We start from the raw sequence: 19694 nt of genomic DNA on the forward strand, positions 1-19694 counted from the left end.
GGTGACCAGACTGAAAATAGTGAAAACATTTTATCGCGTTTGCGCGCTCCTGGGTAACTCGTTAGCACTTTCTCTGTTTGCTGCGGGTAATTAGCCGGGCTTTTGGAGTTTATATGCATTTAGTGCTGTAGAGAATTCTATTGCGAACACAATGATACCAAATTTAATCTCGTAGGACGAGAATTAAGGTGACAAAGTTGAAGAGAGTATACACTTTTCAGAATTTACGCGCGCTCCCGTGACACCCTTGGACCCATATCGCACAGTTGAGGGGTGGCGCGCGGGGTAAGCCAAAGTGTTAAGATCAGGAAGAGAAAGCAGGACATTTGCGGGAAGGGAAAGATAAATGGAACAGACTGTATACCATTTACTCACAAAGATATGGGCTGCAGAACACCGAATGTGTGACTGAAAAAGTAGGGGGACAAAGGACATATCGTGATGGTTCAAAGAGAGCAGTAAAGTTATGGTCCCCAGCAAAAGCTGGAGGGGAAGAGAGAAAGGAATAACCATAGACGTGACCAGGATGAGCGCCAAGCATCGGCTCCTGGAGACAAATATAAACTGCATGATCAGAAGCAGGAGTTTATGGAATTTGGCATAAAAACAATGAATATTCCAATAGCAATAAGAAAGATGACTTTCCACATTGTGTTTCCACCTGCTTGTAAAAATCAAATTGAACGTGTGGCCAAAAGCCTTTATGACTTGTACTGATGTGACACAATCAGAATTCAGACTTTAAGACAATACTGTAATAGCAAAGAATTATGTTCTCATTGTCTAACACGGAGGATGAATCCAAAAATAGGTGTGGTTTCAATTGACATATTTTGATCTGCTGGTGCACTTTAAAGCAGTTGAGTAAATTTAATTTAATTTAGCATGCTGATTAATTATAAGGGACAAAACCTAGATCACTACAGATTTAAGTGAGGAGCTTGCATATTATAGGGCATTTTTACAAAAATTCAGTATTTTGGAAATTAGGTAACAACACTTTTATACGCACACACTAATCATCATACCATTATATATTCACCCACATATCCAAATCACACACAAACAGTACTGTATACATATCCACGTACTGTATATATATTGCAACCTTCACGTACACATGCATGCATACGTACACACTACACACTAAGCACTCAACCAAAGCAGCCGCAGTATCCCCCACTCACGTGTCAGTAATTACCAACACAACACAATAAGCCAGGATGGCTAGCATGGCATGTTACGCAATATTCAACAGTCTCAAGGTATTAGATTTTCACACGTATCACTTCCACCAGTAAAAAATTAATTATACAAATAAATAGCTCACAATATTAAAATATTACTATTACCTACATATATACAATATAAATATAAGCAAACTAAACAAAACAGCCAGTACCATTTAAATTTACAATTAGCCATAATGGTAAAGCAGTAACCGTAAAAGTCACGAAATATCTATTTAGAGAAGTTTGTCATTGAACGTAGGTATGGCTTAAGAAGTTTTAACAGCACTGCAGTAATCGATTTAATTGATAAAAACAAACAAACAATGGTTGTTGTTGAAGTTTGATAAATGTATGAAAATACTGACTTTCAAACATTAAGTTTTGTCTGATATAAACATAAAACAATAATGCTTAAAAAAAAAAGCCTGCTCATAGGTGTTAGACAAATTAAGAGTGGGTAACGATTAAGGTTTAATTGATATTGTTGGTGGGAGGGGTAATGTAAACAATATCACCATCACGAGGCACCAAATAACACAACCAAACTAGTATGCATCATATTGTATAGAGCCTTTCTTATAAAGTCAACAGAAAATCATATTTACAGCTCTCTTAAGAAGAGACCCCCCACATAATAACAATAGATGTACAATTGTAACAGCTCTAAATATCACAAAATATTTGACCCCACAAGCTGCACTGCAGATATACCTTAAACTAATAAAGCCAATATGAATCGCCATTTAATTTGAGTGTTTATGCTAATATACAGTAAACCCACTGAAGTTTGAGGTAATAATGCGACTCTGTAATTACTAACTCTTGATATACGTCGTTATCACGTCTGTCTTCTCTGAACTATCTTATTGTAATACTGTATTTTTTATAATGATGAACTGTCAAATCAAATTACACGACCTTTCTTGTGAAAGTGATATTACTGTACAGTCAAAATATTGCCATATGGGCAGATCATAAAATGGTGAACCTATTGTTGTATACACAATATGCAAAAAAATTACTTTTTCAAAACAATACTGTATTTATTATATAAAAGCTTATTTGCAAACTAATGCCAGTCTACCGTCTAACTTTAGCACCTTGCTCACTTGAGGAGCTCCGCTTCCTTGACAATTATCCTCATGTAGAAGCTTCTCAAGACCATCTCCAACACTTTCAATACATTGTACAGTATTTCAAATCTAAGAAAGTGCATTAGAGACATTTGCAGTTATTCCATAATGTGAAGTCTTTTTACTAACAATAAATTATACTTTATGCTTCAACAGTACTTAATTTACACAAATATTTTTCTATTTTTTTAAAATAGGGAAAAATTATATTAAAATCAGTCAATCATTATTTGTTTTCCTCTGATAATTCTTATTATAAAAGATAAAGTAACAGATAAGGCATAACAGAAAAATATATTAAAAATTATTATATTAAGTACTGTACACTGAAAATAACTTAAATATTACACAGTTTCCACATTTCCTTTAATTCTACTTCTCCGTATGGGGCTAAAATCCGCCGAACCAACACTATTTCTTGGACTGTCTTGTTTTAAACTATCAAGAGTGACACTGCCATTTGTGTATGGCTCAAAAACATCATAACTAATAGTAGTTCTGCTAAGGGGAGGTTTTGCTGTAAAGGAAGTTTCTTTCTCATCCATCTGAGGTGGGCAAGCCACTAAGTGAGGTGAAACGTTTGTGTGCGGAGTTGTTAGCAGACTGTTTCCATCATTTTCTACAGGGAAGACACTAGAATCACTAGTAGCTGGCAGGAGCAGTGGAGGAAGAACATGCGTAAGAGGCGGTAGGAGATGCGTAGGGCCTGGAGACAACTCGGGAGTCCCTACCAGCGATGCTCGAGGCCACATTCCCTCGTCTGTTCCAGGACTCGTGTTGCTAGGCCTTGTAGGTAACTCAAGGTTTCCAGAGATGCCTCTTTCTACTGCAGTGGTTTCTGCTGCTGTACTAGAACAGCTACTGCTGTTGCTGCTCTGAGGGGAGCTAGTACTCTCTACATTCACCTACCCAATGGATCAAGATACATTATTGTCAGTAATGGTGAGTACAATATTAGACTATTACATCTAAGTTAGATAGCCATTGTTAACTGCAGATTTTTTCCATTAACCTATTTCATTAAGTCTCTCTTACTGAAATAACCATTGCCAAATAAAAGTTAAACAAATTAAAAATGAGTAATACTGTAACTTCAAAGGTCCCAAGATTTAACTTATTTCAGATTACTAGCAGCATTTGCAACAACTGCTTAAAGTGTCATGAAGTGAATAATCTAAAATGTGTACAAATTTACAAATACTGTATTGCAATACAATTCTGTTAAATTTGCATCATTTATTATATACAGTAACAGATCTACTATTAGAGGCAGCTATATGTCTAGTCAATTTACCATACCAAATAAATAAATAAAATGTCCCCTATCCTTGATATCTCTGTTTGCTCATCCTGCTCAAGGCACAGCTCACCTCAACAACCTATGTACACCTTTCCCATTTGTGCATTAACTGACCAAGTATTGTTTTGGATTGGCAATGGCATTTAAGCTTCTTATATCCTAGAATTCATTTGGAAAAAACAAAACAAAAAAATAAACAGCGTTGAATGTAATGAAACGCCATTTTCTGTGGAGAGCCCATTCGGCTGCCTGGAGCTATACCGGGCTGATGTATATATTAGACCGTGGCAACAGTCAATCGAAGGAGTTCTAGGCCTACTGCAGACCAGAGCCAGAACCTGGCCCCCTCCTCAAGAGAAGCACAAGAAGCAATGGCCTAAAGACACTCCCGTGTAATTGGAAGCAGTCTTTGTCTGTCATCTACCAAGTCAGGCACTGAGAAAGGTAGGAATTTCAAAAACTACTGCTAGCCAAAAAATTGCAAACCGAAAGTCGAAAAAGCAAACAGAACTCGCCAATCAAAAACCAGGAAACAAACATGATGTCACCACAACTGCCACGCATCCCCCTCTCCCTGGGAGGGGGACAGGGGGGGGGGGGGGAGTCCCAGACCTCTACGCCGGCAACTCTCCTCAGTTCAAAGGCTGTTGTGATGGTGAACGGTCATCGCTCTGGCTCCACTCTTTGAGTGGTGCTGCAGTGCAGTGTTGTTGCTCTGTATTGATGGTGTGTGAGCCAGGAGTAACACAAGAGTAGTGGGGCTGCATGCTCCTAGGTCTACCTTCCCTAGGTGCCCCGTAAGTACTACCTTTGCGGCTTCAGGGTTATCTTTCATGAGCCGTTCAGGAGCAGCTACCTCCATGTGGTTCTGTCACTGCTCGGTGATTGCCCGCCCTTGGGGGTTCAGCTGGAGTGGTTCTTACTCCTGTTTTTCCTTGGGTAGGAGGTAGTTTCGACGCTGGCTGGGGCGTGAGGTACTGTGCAGTTGTCTGATATACGCATAGCGACCGGTTCTGTTCACCTGGAGACGTTGTGCTTTTGTGTTTTTTTTCTTATGTTTTTGTTTTGTTTTGCCTGGCGAGGGTCTTCCAGGTGTGGTGGTAGGACCACTAGTAGGTTTTTGGTGGCCCTCCACTAGGTTCTTGTGCTTGCACACGTCACAGGAGTTCAGCTTTTAGATTGTTTGCCTGGTAGCTCTGGGATAACCGGTTAGTAGTACATGTCTGGCCTTCCCTTAGCAGTCAGCCAAAAGGCCCTGGAAAACCCCCGTTGGGGCTCAGTGGTCCAATGTAGGAGACCTCCGAGTTCCACCTTGCCATGTGCGAGTTGGAAGGTTGCTCTGTCCCCTTATCTCAGGGTGACACTCGCTTTGCTGCCTGTTAGGGTCAGTGACACCTATGACCCGGAGTCCTGCAAGTGGTGTTCTTTGCTTGTACTCCAACTCACCCAGTCCACCGAGACTGATATTTGGGTGCAGGAGCTTTAGCATTACATCCGTGGTTCAAGTTGCAGCAATGTGTGAGATTAGTTGCCCTTCTGGATGCCCCGCAGCTGCCCGGTTGAATTATACTGGTAGTTAGACTGACAGCTACGGGGATTGCCCCTCCCGGATTGGTAGCGGAGGTATTCGAGCCTGGTCCTCCTGCCGGAGCTTTTCGGCCACGCCACCGGGCCCCCTTTATCCCTGCTTTTCTGGTGGACTCTGCTTTTTCTCCAAAGGCAGAGGGGTTTGAAGGACGGCTCAGCCCCGGGTCCTGATGTGGAGGATTCCGGGGCTGGGGAGGAGTTGACTTGGGGAAGGGGGGCCTGGGCCCCACTGGTCGCTGCTTGGGTGTTTGGTACCCTTGGTGCAGGGCTTCTTGTTACAGGGGGGAGGGGTTTTCCTATCCCCCTCCCTGTACAATTATGTTATGAGTTTGACTCCTCCCCGGGTTTGGTTTCCAGTTCCCTTGGGTTCTTCGGTTCCTCCCTCCTGGAGGTTTTTGACTTCCCGCATCCCACCGAGGAGAGTGTGGGAGGCCCCTTGCGGCTTACCTCCTGCGAGACCCGGATTAAGTCTTGATATTGAAGCCTTCTTCATTTTGAGCTTGGCTCCTTTTTTCCTTATTGGGTGCATTACAAGGTGCCGGAGTCTTCCTGGCTGGCAGACTGCTTTTTCTTCGCGGGGGGCTCGGCATTCGTCCTGTCGGACTTTGCACTTGAACGGCTTGAGTTGCCTATGGCCGTTCATGTTTTCCTGGGGGGCGAGTTGGAGCACCTCAAGGCGTGACTTGTTCGCTCCCGTCCTTCCTTATGATGTCGGCCAGGTGCAGCTTCACGTGCAGGTTCCCTTCCTTTCGGCATCCCTGGTGGCCAAGGATTATGCGTCCATGGGCACTTGGCTTCGGTTTTGCGCTTCTTTTTCCTGCTGGAGCTGTCTTCGGACTGGCTCGTGCTGGGTGTGGAGGAGCTGGGTTCCGGGCATGGGTCCGGTGGGCTTGCTTCGGCAGCTCGGGTGCCGGCTGCTTTGGTGAAGTTGTATGTGCTGTTTCTGAGGGAGGTGGTGTCTATTTGCTTCTCGCCTCGCATGCTGACAGGCGGTGCTCGTCCAAATTTTGGAATTGTCTTGGGCCCCTGGCTCTTAGATTTTCATCCCGTTTTTGTCCGTTGCTGTTTGCAGAGTCTGCGGTGGTGCATTTTCTGCAGGCGTCTTCGTCTAGTTGATGGCCTTTGTTGGACTTGTCGGTTCTCCAGGGGGGAGGGGGGCATGGAGGTCCTGCCCAGAAGGGTCGTGCCAGGTTGCGTGGGTTCCTTCAGTCATCGTAAGCCAGTAGTGCCAGATTTGGGGATGACACCACCTCTGGAGCTGTCAGCGTTTGGTCGGTGCAGTGATCGCTCTCAGCGTCAGTTGGGCTCTCGTAGGGGTCGTCGGCCCTTTCGTGGGTTGCCCAATTGATGGGGCGATATGGGGGGGGAAGGGGAGGCTTGTGCTGTTCGCTCTAGCCTGGTCCCCCGATTTGAGGGCATTTCATGTCGTTTCCTTCGGCCTGCGGTGGCATTGGGTCGCTCTTCCTCCTTTAGGGGGATCGTGGGCTGGCAGGGCAGGCCTCTTCTCTGTGTTCTGTCAGGGCATTAAGGAGTGGGTTCGCTTGGGTGTGGTCGAAACGACAATGACAGTCAGGTGGGTTTTCCCTGCCTGTTTTCAGTTCTGGAACAGGACTGTGCAGATCTGCGATTCATATTGGACTTGTCTAGTCTGAATCCCTGGGTCTTTTGCTCCTCCATTCGGATGGCCCCTCTGTCTCGGGTCCGGCTGCTTTTGGCGGCGGGTGCCTGGATGGTATCTCTAGACCTCCGGGACGCGTATTGGCACGTCTCAATTCACCCGGGGTTCAGGGACTGGCTCTGTTTTGTCATGGGGCAACAAGCTTACTGCTTTCGTTGCCTTCCATTCAGCTTGAATCTGGCATCTCGAGTATTGACACACCTTTCCCGGGTCGTGGTGACGTGTTTACGTCTGTTAGGGGTTCAGGTTCTGGCTTACCTCAACGATTGGCTGGTGTGGGCTCCCAGCCAGTCCGTGATGTCTGCTCGCCAGGGATATGGTTCTTTCCCAGCTCGCCAGGGATATGGTTCTTTCCCAGCTCTCCGGGTTTGGGTTCTTGATGAACTGGAGGAAGTCCCATTTGGTTCCGTCTCAGGTTCGGACTTGGCTGGGTCTTGTGTCACTCTCTTGGACTGCTTGCTTCTCTCGCCGTCCTGTGACGCTGTTGCGGCTGCAGTTCCACCCCTGGCTGTTTTTGGAGGGCACCTGGGTCACACGTTGGTTGTTCGAGCGGCTGTGCTGGAACCTAAACTTCGACGTGCTGATCTACCCATCGGGTCGGATCTGGCTTCGGCAGATGTTCTGGTTTCTTCGGGGTCGGATCTGGCTTCGGCGGATGTTCTGGTTTCTTTGGGGTTGTCCCTTCTGCCTCTCTTGCGAACGATGGGTTCGGATCCCGGGAGCCTTGCGTCGGCTGCTGCGTCGCCGGCTTCCTCTGCGGGTTTTTCGGGGTTCTGTGCCGTGCCTCCTCCCTGAGCCCTTGCTTGATGTGTTCATGAATGCCTCGTCTCTCGGCTGGGGTTTTGTGACAAGTACTCACCAGGCTGGCCTGGGTCGGTGGGGTCCATCCTTCCGTCGAGCTCACAGCACGGCGCACGAGTCTGCGGCTGTGTGGTATTTGCTTCAGAGGATTCGGGTCACTCGAGGAGCAACGATCCGGCTCCATTCGGACTGCTTCCCAGTGGTTCATTGCCTGAACCGCGGGGGTTCGATGCGGTCCTTGGTTCTTTGGGGCTGGTGACTCGCTTTGGGTGACTCGTCTGCTGAGTTCTCGGGGTTTGGTTCTGCTGGTGGTTCAGGTTCATGGGGTGTCAAATGTCCTGGCAGATGGCCTGTCTCGGATCATTCCCCTTTCCATGGAATGGATGGTCGATGCTGACTTGTTCAGTTGGTTCTGCCGGACGTACGGGCGCCCAGAGATGGAGCTCTTCGCATCAGGGTGGTCAAGGCATCTTCCAGTTTATGTGGCACCCTTCCCAGACTGCAAGGCGGTCGGGGTCGATGCCTTTCGGCTGGAATGGTCGAGGTGGAGTTACCTGTACCTCTTCCCTCCAGTCTGGCTGTTGCTTCGGATACTGGCTCGGTTCGAGACTTACCAGGAGAGAGTAGTCCTGTTGGCTCCTTGGTGGCCGGGCCAGCCTTGGTTTCAGACGCTTTTTGCTCACTGTCCGAACTCGAGGGTCTTCCCATGGCTCCGCCTCTTTCAGCAGATCAGTCTGCTTCGGTACGTGGCTGGTTCATTTTTCTCCTTCACTCTTCGTGTCTGGTCTTTTTGAGGCGGGTGTATCACCACTTGTATGGTGATCCGGTGGCTTCGTTGATGGTGTCCTACCTGTGAGTTTTGTCTAGACGGCAGAATGAAGTTTCCTGGCGGCCCTTTCGGCATTTTTGTCTCTTCGTAGGTTGTCTAGTCGGGTTGTTTTGTCTTTTCTCCCTCAGTCGTTTCAGGACCGTCATCTTATGCCAAATTCTGTCGCCTCGTATCGTGCGGCGCTGGTAGAGCCAGTGCAGCTTGCATTCGGGGTGGATGTCCGTTCCGCAAGCTTTCTTGGGCGTTGTTTCACCTCCGGCCTGCTCATGCGCCGCCTGAGCCGTCCTGGTCGTCGGACTGGGTGCTCTCTTTTCTTTCTTCTCGCTTTTTGGTGGCCCCCCCCCCCCTTGGATCAGGACTGTTTTTCTAAGGCTCTTTTCTTGTTGACTTTGGTCTCTGGGGGTTGGGTCGGGGAGCTTCATACTCTCCTCCGGAGCAGGGGTTTCTGCCCTTTCAGTCCTGGTGGTCGTTTTGTTTGTTTGCAGCCTTCTTTCTGGCAAAGAATGAGTCTGCTGTTTTCCAAGGGGTCCTTAAGTTGTTGATGCTTGGTTGGTTCGGCCGGTGGTGCATCATGTTTTGTGTCTGTGGCTCTTCGCTGTTATTTGGGCGCCATAACCTCTGTGGCAGAGGACGCGTTTTGGGTTGACCCTGTTTCCCTTCTCCTAGGTTGTCTGCAAGATTATTCATCCTGCCAGCCTGCGGTCTATTCCCGTGCCCATGCCTTTCGTAAGTTCGGTATTCGGGTACAGCTTTGGTAATATGTCTTGACCTATTTTCGGGCATAGGGCTTTTGGAGATTGATCAGGGTTCTAGCTGCACGTTACCTCTTTAATGTTCTTCTCGGGCGGGTCAAGTCTTAGGTCGCATGTTGCGACCAGTTGTCTCGACTTTGAGATGAGGAGCAAGTGATGACCGCCTCCCGGTGAGTCCCTTTTTCTTTATCTTTGGTTAGGTAGCTCCGAGGAGCCGAAGGGGCTCTCCACAGAAAACCAGCGTTGAATGTAATGAAACGCCATTTTCTGGATTACACCCGGAGGCTCCCCGGCATCCCTCCCTCCCTCCGGTCTGCGTTTTTTCACGTTTTTGATACTCGGCCTCTGAACTGGGGAGAGTTGCCGGCGTAGAAGTCTGGGACCCTCCTATTTCCCTACCAGGGAGGGGGAAGAGGGTTGCGCAGACGGATGTGCGGTGGTTGTGGTGACGTCATATTTGTTTCCCGGTTTTTGATTAGGGAGTTCCACTTGCTTTTTCAGGTTTTGGTTTGCACTTTTTTTGGCCAGCAGAAGATGTTTTGGAATTCCTACCTTTCTGGGTGCCTGACCTGGTAGATGGCAGACAAAGACTGCTTCCAATTACACAGGGGTGTCTTTAGGCCATTGCTCCTCATGCCTCTCTTGAGGGGGCCAGATTCTGGCTCTGGTCCCCAGTAGGCTTAGAACTCCTTCGATCGACTGTTGCCACGGTCTAATATATACACATCAGCCTGTTATAGCTCCGGGGAGCCTCCAGGTCTCGCCCAGAAAATGGCGTTTCATTACATTCAACACTGGTTGTTTGGGTGGGACTCTGGAGGCTCCTCAGAGCTATCCAGGCTGATATTGCTAATATTAGACTTTGGTATCAGTCAGTATGAAAGGAGTTCATAGGCCTACCAGAGACCACAAGCCAGAACCTGGCCCCCTCAGAGAGGCACAAGGAGCAATGGCCTATAGAAACCCCCATGTGGTTGGAAGCATTCTATGTCTGCCATCGACCAGGTCAGGCACCCAGAAAGGTAAGCATCCTAAAACAAACCCCTATTCTGGTTAAGAAATTGCGACTAAAAGCCAAACTAGTGGACAGAACTCCCCAAACAAAAACGAGCAAACGAGCATGACATCACCACGCCGCCGTCTGTGCAGCTCCTCCCTAACTGGGAGGGGGAAGGGGAGGGCACTAGACTCCCCGCGGTAGCTATCCAAAACCTAAGTTCTGAGGTTGGACATCAAAAACACGCGAAAAACCACCCACCAGAGGGAGGGAGGGTTGCTGGGGAGTCTCTGGGGTCTCACCCAGAAAACAGTGTTTCATTACATTCAACCCTGGTTTTCTGGGGGCAGCCCCATCGGCTGTCCAGAACTAACTACTCAAAGACAAGGACAAAAAAAAGAGACAAACCCGGAAGGTGGAAACCACACACCCAAACCTGAAAGCAAGATAACTGGCAACACCAAACGACCCGGGAGACCCGAACCCTGGAACAGGGACGAAGGGAACCCGGGTCAGCCCAAAGCGTGTCCAGGATCACAGTGGCTGCAGCACGCAGGTAAAGACTGAGAGCCACACCCAGACACAAGAAGAAGCACCCCCAGCAAACCAAACAAGCAGCAACAAACCCCAGGAACCCCTCTGGAAAACAGTCGTCCCAACCTCACCAGAAAAGGAGAGACGGCTGCAATGAACAAACCAATCACCAGAAACCAAAAGAGCAGACACCAAGGAGACACAAACCGGAACCAAAGGGGCCGCAACAAACTGAAGGGAATGAAAGAGAGCACCCTGTCTAAGACCAGGATGGCTCAGGCAGCTCATGAGCAGGCTAAAGGCGAACAACACCTGAGACAGCTCGCGAAACGATGCAGAAGGAACACCAAACCCAAAAGAAAGTCGTAGTGGCTCCGCCAGCGCCGCATGAGACAAGGCGACAGTATGTGTCAAGACGACGGTCCCAAACCTCCATGAGAGAAGGACAAGACCATGTCAACAAAAAGCACAGGATACCTACAAAGAGATATAAAGAAAAGAAAGGACCGCCAGCAAAACCACATACCACCACCAAGACGAAGCACGCAGGTGGGACTATCACCGAAGCCACCTGATCATCAAACAGATGGTGAGAGACTCGGGTCAAAATTACCAGACTTGATGACCCGAGGAGAAAACTGAACTGACCCTGGTACAGACCAGACCGATCATTTGAAAGAGGCGGAGCCGTGGGAAAATCCCTGGGTTCGGACGCCAAGAAAGCAGCGACCGAAACCAAGGCTGGCAAGGAACCAGAAGGAACATCCACCAGGGGAACCAGGAACCCAAACCCTGCGAGCCGGAAAGAACCAACCCGGGCGAGCAGACATGCCCCGCCCGGGAGGAACCATTTCCCCCTGGGACTCCTAAAGGACCAACAAGGCTGATAACGGAAGACAATGAGAAGCTGCCACTTGCCAAAAGGCCGAACCACAGACTCCACAAACAGCAAGGACAAAATGGTGACAAAAACCTAAGAGCCATGGCCCAGGCAGAGGCCAACGAGGAAGCAAGCACCACAAGCCAATATGCGAGATGTGAAGTGAAAAGCAGCGACACCGCAACCCACAGGTGCAGTGCCACCAACTCCAGCAGGGTAGAATGGCGCATGCGTCGCTGAGTAATAGATGAGAACTACCCAGGATGTGTCCGCACTACACATCCTGAGTAGTTCCCCAGGATGTGTAGTGCGTCCTACATGCCCTAACCAACCAAGCATCAACAACTGAAGGACCCCTCCGGAAAGCAGCAGTCTCATTCTTTGCCTTAAACACCAGCGTTGAATGTAATGAAACGCCATTTTCTGGGTGAGACCCGGAGGCTCCCCAGAGCTTATCCAGGCTGATATGCTAATTTCAAATTTAGCATCAGTCATGTGTATGGAGTTCTATGGGCCTACCGGGGACACGAGTCAGAACCTGGCCCCCTCAGAGAGGCAAGGGGAGCAATGGCCTATAGAAACCCTCGTGTGGTTGGAAGCATTCTATGTCTGCCATCAACCAGGTCAGGCACCCAGAAAGGTAAGCTTCCCAAAACTAACCCCTATTCTGGTGAAAATTGCTACCAAATGCCGAACTAGTGGATAGAACTCCTCAAACAGAAACGAGCAAACAAGTATGATGTCACACGTCAGCGCTGTCTGCGCAGCTCCCATCTCCCCGGGAGGAGGAACGGGGAGCACCAGACCCCCCACGCCGGCTATCCACACCCCAGGTCTGAAGCTAGATGTTAAAACACACACACAAAAAAATGCCGACCTGAGGGATGCCGGGGAGCCTCTAGGTCTTACCCAGAAAATGGTGTTTCATTACATTCAACATTGGTTTTCTGGGGGGTAGCCCCTTTGGCTCCCCGGACCTAATTACCCGCAGAGGAAAGTAGAGGGACTTACCTGGGAGGCGGTCGCCGCACATTCCTCAACCCGAAGTCGAGACAACTGGCTGTAATCGCTGACGCAAAGCGACACAGGCCCAACTAGGCCAAGGAATGATTACAAGGTAACGAGCATCCAGGACCCTGTTCAACCGCCAAAATCCCCGTGTCCGCACATCAACCCTGGACACATTGCCAAAATTGGCAGCAAGAGCCGCGAACTGGCGAACGTCAAGTCACGGGGAGAGACCGCAGGCTGGCTAGATGTAATAACCCTGCGGACGACCCGGGAGACCCGAACTCGCAAACAGGGAAGAAGGAAAACCAGATCAACCCACAGCGCGTCCGTGGACACATAAGTCAAGGCGCACAAAGAACGGTAGAGGGCCGCAATCGAGCACAACGCACGATGCACCCCCAGGCTGACCAACCAAGCATCAACAACCCAAGGACTCTTCCGGAAAGCAGCAGTCTCGATCGTCGCCAGAAAAAAAGGGGATGGCTGCAGACGAACAAAACGATCGGCATGACCGAAAGAACAGAATCCCCTGCACTGGAGGAGAGCATGAAGCTTCCCGACCCAACCCCCAGAGGCCGATGCCAACAGGAAAGAGCCTCCGAGAAAAACTGGAACTGAAGGGGCCACAACAAACCAAGGAGAAGAAAGAAAGGAGAGCACTCTGTCCAATGACCAGGACGGCTCAGGCAGCGCATGAGCAGGCTGGAGGTGAAACAACACACGCGGCCGCTTGCGAAAATGGCGCAGAAGAAACATGAACACCAAACGCAAGCTGAAGCAGCTCCGCCAGTGCTGCACGATACGAGGCGACAGTACAGTATGTGGCAAAATGACAGCCACGCACCTCCACAAGAGAAGGACAAGAACCATGCCCACAAAACACAGCCACCTAAGAAAGGACAGAAGGAAAAAGGAAGGACCGCCAAAAAAACCCACACTGCCCCAAAAAGAAAAAGCACGCAAGTGGAACACCATCAACGAAGCCACCTGACCACCAACAGAAGACGAGAGACTCTAGGCAGAGCTGAACCAGCCCCACCAAGGACCAAACGAGCCGAGGAAGAGGCAGAGCCGCAGGAAGATCCTGGGTGTGACCGAGCAAGCAGAGCCGGAAACCCGAGCCAGTAAAGGAGGAGATAGGACGTCTACTGAACAGAAAACTTTCCAATGCCAGCGAGCTTGCCAGGAGACAATGGTCCCAACAAACTAGAGAAGGGACACAGAGACTCTGAAAACACAAACAAGCAGGAAATACCAGGAATCAGAAATCAAAACCTGGCAATAGGAGAGCCAAAAGGCACAAACAAAACACACTATGTGTAGGATAAAAGGAAGCCGAGGAACAAAGGCAGGCAGTAAACGGGAACGAAAGGCACGCAAACAAATCGTCAGTCATGTCCCAACACAAGACTAAATGGAAAAAACGCAAGGTGCGCCACTAGACCAGCACCTGAACTGAGGGATACGAGCAAAGACGAGAGACAACGGCACAGAGCACAGAGAGAAGATACATTAACAATAGAACAAAACAGGACCGAAAACCCAGAATAAGCATGGAAGAGGACCAACAAGCACAAGAAAGGACCAGAGGGAAGCCACACCGAAAGACGACAGATGTTCCAATAATACGGGAAGAAGCGAAAACCCTTCCTGAATCTTCGAGAACACACAGAAGCAAGCACAAGTCAAGTTGGCACAAAGGCACAGTCGCACCCGAGACCAAAAGTCATGCAGAACCCCAAGAAAAGGGGAACATGAAGGAGAAGTCCCGTCCCATGAAAATGGGGGAAATAACGGAGAAGAGCACCCACCGACAGGACGGAACCAACTGACACAAGGGACAAGGAACCGAGCCCGGGGATGGGCCGACACCCAAGAATTCGTATGGAGAGGGAGGAGGAAAACCCACTCCGCATAACCGCAAGCCCCGCCTAGAGGGTAGAAAAGCCACTGCGGGATCCAACAGGGTCCTAGGCCCCCCAAGTCAGCCCCTCCCTCCAAGCCCGGGAACCCACACGTCAGGCCCCGGGGCCGAGCCGTCCCCCCAAAGCCCAGGCCTCAAGAAAAAACCGGGGCAGCCATGAAAATACTAAGAAAGGGAGCCCACTGGCAGACTCATACAACATGGCTGGAGGAACAGGCTCGAACGCCCCCGTCACTACCCCGGAAGGGGAATTCCACGAGATCCCCCGAGTCTCAAAACCAACGAAGCCCCGCCCCAACCCCGAACCCACAGGCGGTAAGGATCCGGATGCAGGCAGGAAGAGGGGACCAGACTTGATCACAACAGGGGAAAGACAAGGGGCGTGGAAGGAACCGAAATAACCAACCAACCCCCCCCCCCCCCCAAGACCCAAAACCAACCATAACCGGGCAGCCTCGGGGCTTCTGGGAAGCAAACAACCGAGAGCGTTGCCACCATCGAAGCTCAACATGCAATGCCCATGCTGCCTGTACCCGCATAGTACAGCATAAGACTGGGTAACTGAGTCACAAACAAGCAACAAAACTCGCAGGACTCCGGGCCGAAGGTGTCACCAACACCACAGGCAGCAGACGGAGGCAAAGACAGAGAGTAACCCAGAGACAAGGGGACAGAGCAACCCTCAAACTCGCTGGAAGCGAGGGGGGGGGGGGGGAGGACTCCGGGGTCACATCCATCGAACCCGTGCGCCCCCAGGGGTTTCCCAGGGTCCTGAGCTTTTACTATAATAGGACTCGCACTCAGGTTATCTTGAGATGGTTATCTTGAGATGATTTCGAGGCTTTTTAGTGTCCCCGCGGCCCGGTCCTCGACCAGACCTCCACCCCCAGGAAGCAGCCTGTGACAGCTGACTAACACCCAGGTACCTATTTTACTGCTAGATAACAGGGGCATAGGGTGAAAGAAACTCTGCCCATTGTTTCTCACCGGCGCCTGGGATCGAACCCAGGACCACAGGATCACAAGTCCAGCGTGCTGTCCGCTCGGCCGACCGGCTCCCTAGGCAGGGTACTGCTAATCGGTGCCCAAGTCTACCAAACAACCTTTTAAGAACTGAACCACCAGGACGTGTACACTCACAGGGACCTAGCACTGGGAACCACCGGAAGAAGGAAGAATACTCGGTACACAGGCACGGGAGACATCTCCCGTCACGCAGGGTGCAGTCGCACCTCCACAGATCTCCAGTATCATCTATTGATACTTGAAATGGCTCAAAAGGGCCACCACTTATGGACTATTCATGCCCAAGCCACCTTTTGGGTGGCTTAATCTTCTCTCTCTCTCTCGGTACACAGGGGCAAGAACAAAGGCAGACCCCCCCCCCACCAGGCAGACAAACAAAAAGAAAAAGAAAACCCCGCAAGAGGACAGCGTACCCAAACGGAACAGAGCCGGCCGCCATGATTGGTGAAAACAAGCTGTGCAGTACCCTGCACTCCACCAGTGCAAACTGCCCCTAACCCTAAGGCAAACAAGAGAGACAGAACACCCAAGCACACAAATGGCAGCTGCAAACCAAGCAGTAAATGGCCTAGCAGGGGCAGAACCCAAGGAACTTGTGGAAGGTAAGGAAGACTGGGTAATCGAGCCACAAACAAGAAACAAACTCGCAGGGCTCCAGGTCGAAGGTGCCATCGACCCCACAGGCAGCAGATGGAGGCAAAAACAGTGAGTCACCCTGAGACAAAGGGACATAACAACCTACCTTACCTACCTTGAGATAGGTAAGGTAGGTAGGTAGGTAAGGTAAGGTAGGTAAGTAAACCCCTCGAACTCACACAAAGCGAGGGGGTGGGGGGACTCAGGGGTCACATCCATCAGATTCGCACGTCCCTGTGGGAATTTCCAGGTTTTTAAGACAGAACTCACGCTCAGGGAAGCCCAGGCAGGGTACTGCAAACCGGCGCCCAAGTCTACCAAACAACTTTCTAAGAACTGAACCCCCGGGACGTGTACACTCACGGGGACCTAGCAGGGAGAACCACTGGAAGAAGGAAGAGTACTCAGTACACAGGGGGCAAGAACCAAGGCAGATGCCCCCACCAGGCAGACAAACAAAAATAAAAAGAAAAACCCACAAGAGGACAGCAAACCCAGGCAGAACAGAACCGGCCGCTATGATTGGTGAAAACAAGCTGCGCAGTACACTGTGCCCCTACCAGTGCAAACTGCCCCTACCCTAAGGTGAAGAAGGGAGACAGAACACCCCAGCACACAAAGGGTGGCCGAAAACCAAGCAGTAAACGGCCTAGCAGAGGCAGAACCCAAGGAACTTGTGGAAGGTGGCCCCCAAGGGCAGTACTTACAGGGTACCTAGGGAATGAAACCCTAGGCGTATGCAGCCCGAGTACTAGAGAATCACTCCCAGCTCACGCACCACCTAGAAGACAGTCACCCCACATTAAGTACAGTGCTGAAACAACTACTGGAGCCAGAGCACACGACCTCAGCCGTTAGCATCAGCCTTAGAACTGAAGGGTTGATAGCCGGCGCGGGCGTCTGGGGCTCCCCTTTCCCCCTCCCGGGGAGGGGGGAGCTGTGCAGAAGGCGGCGCAGTGACGTGTGGCATCATGCTCATTTCTTTTTTGGGGAGTTCTATCCACTTGTTCGGCTTTTGGTAGCAATTTTCACCAGAATAGGAGTTTGTTTTGGGACGCTTACCTTTCTGGGTGCCTGACCCAATCGATAGCAGACATAGAATGCTTCCAACCACACGGGGGTTTCTATAGGCCATTGCTCCCCATGCCTCTCTGAGGGGGCCAGGTTCTGGCTCGTGGTCCTCAGTAGGCCCACAGAACTCCATACACATGACTGATACCAAAGTCTGACATTAGTACATCAGCCTGGATAAGCTCCGGGGAGCCGAAAGGGCTCCCCCTCAGAAATAATATATAGTTTTATTTTCCTTGAATAACAGTTGTTCTTGTCTATGTTTTTGGAACAACCAAGAGGTCTAAATGGTAAAGAAAGAGGTAGTAACATGTATTCACCTAGTTGTGCTTGTGGGAGTCGAGCTCTGCTCTTTTGGTCCGCCTCTCAATTGTCAATCAATCAACTGTTACTAACTACTAATTCCCCCCCCTCCTTTCCAAGAAGCAGCCCAGAACAGCTGTCAAACTCCCAGGTACCTATTTACTGCTAGGTAACAGGAGCATTACGGTAAAAGAAACTCTGCCAATTTTGTTTCTGCCATCACCGGGGATCAAACCGGATCCTACAATTACGAGTCCAGAGCGCTGTCAACTCGGTGATGCATGGTTGGCAGAGTTTGGTGGGTCATCTTCAGTGTTAACTGTACTGTACGTGAAGATTGCTACAATCAGTCTAGCCCTTGATAATACACTGGAACCACCAAAACTTATTCTGAGTGAAATTAACAATACCAATTTGACCAAACTACACACTAGAAAGTGAAGGGACGATGACGTTTTGGTCCATCCTGGACCATTCTCAAGTCAATTGAGGTTCGATTCTCAATTGATTGAGACTTCACAGACTTGATTGATTCTCAATCTACTCGAGAATGGTCTAGGACGAACCGAAACGTCGTCATCCCTTCACTTTCTAGTGTGTGGTTTGGTCAACATTTCAACCATGTTACCGTGACTCCTCGTCTGCATAACAATACCATTCATGCCCTTATTCCCCCCCCCCCCCCCCCGTACTGTGGGTGAAGTTTACCTAGTAAAATCTAAAGCTTAACCTGTCACACGATGAATATCCACCACCAGAACCCACCTATAGAGTTTTTACTCTTGTTGCCATTTTCTCCCATGCCCAAGGATGCAAGATTTGTGTAAGCATCTCGCCTTTCTCAGAGTAGCTATTCCTAGCTTCATTTCTATGATAATGGGTTGCCTCTTGCTTATCACACCAACTGCACACCACCTCTTCTTATCAGCTAATACAGTATGGTATTATTAGTATTTATTACCTTTATAAACATCTGAAATAGTTCACAGAATGCAATGTGCCTACAGTGTGACTAAGTGTTCTTGTGTTCTTTCTAATGTCTTTGTGGCTCATTTGGGTACTCAGCTTACTCCTGTGCATGTACCACCCATGTTAAATAATCCATCCTTCCCTACCCTGTTAATTACCATGCCAATTAGGGGGCCTGACAGCTGAGTGGACAGCCCTTGGGATTCGTAGTCCTGAGGTTCTGGGTTCCATCCCCTGGTGGAGGTGGAAACAAATGGGCAGAGTTCTTTCACCCTGATGCCCCTGTTAATTAACTAGCAGTAAATAGGTACCTGGGAGTTTGACAGCTGCTACGGGCTGCTTCCTGGGGTGTGTAACAAAAAGGAGGCCTGGTCGAGGACGCTAAGCCCCGAAATCATTTCAAGATAACCTCAAGAAGATATACCGAGAATTTTGTATGTGACGTATGTATGATTATGTCTCCCCGAGCTCTTCCCTCTTCCAACGACATGAGATGCAGTTCATGCAGCCTTTCCTCGTAACTCATGCCTCTTAGTTCAAAGACTTTGACATACCTGACTTTGACATTCAAGGACATATTGGCATACCTCTGAACTTTTCCAGCTTTGTCTTGTGCTAGACAAGGTACGGACTCCATGCTGGGGCCCTCATACTCCAGGATATGATGGTCTTACATATGGGCATACAAGGTTCTGAAAGATTCCTTACACAGGTTTATGAAGGCAGTACTGACGTTAGCTAGCCTCGCATATGCCGCCGATGATGTTCTTTTGATGTGGGCTTCAGGAGACAGGTTTGGTGTAATATCAACTAGATCTTTCTATCTGTCCATTTCATGAACGACTTCATCTCCCATTCAGGTATTCAGTGTCTGGCCTCCTAATTCCTCTGCCTAGTTTAATTACTTTACATTTACTTGGGTTGAAGTTTAGTAGCCATTTGTTAGACCATTCCTTCAGTTTGTGTAGGTCATCTTGTAGCCTCGTACTATCTTCCTCTGTCTTTATCCTCCTCATAATTTTTGCATCATC

The 19694-nt window shown here is 49.4% G+C and overlaps 1 protein-coding gene across 1 annotated transcript in view; it reads right to left on the bottom strand.

Annotated features, from left to right (window-relative positions):
* Positions 1 to 2583: 2583 nt before the first annotated feature.
* The window catches only part of ema (C-type lectin domain containing ema), a 198941-nt gene continuing 181830 nt past the window's right edge, over positions 2584 to 19694 (bottom strand). The window contains 1 exon segment of the mRNA XM_069308827.1: positions 2584 to 3270. Within this exon segment, the coding sequence (XP_069164928.1) occupies positions 2710 to 3270 (561 nt within the window). The 3' untranslated portion in view covers positions 2584 to 2709.

Source organism: Procambarus clarkii, chromosome 63, assembly GCF_040958095.1.
Source record: "Procambarus clarkii isolate CNS0578487 chromosome 63, FALCON_Pclarkii_2.0, whole genome shotgun sequence".
In the NCBI taxonomy this organism is placed as follows: Eukaryota; Metazoa; Arthropoda; class Malacostraca; order Decapoda; family Cambaridae; genus Procambarus; species Procambarus clarkii.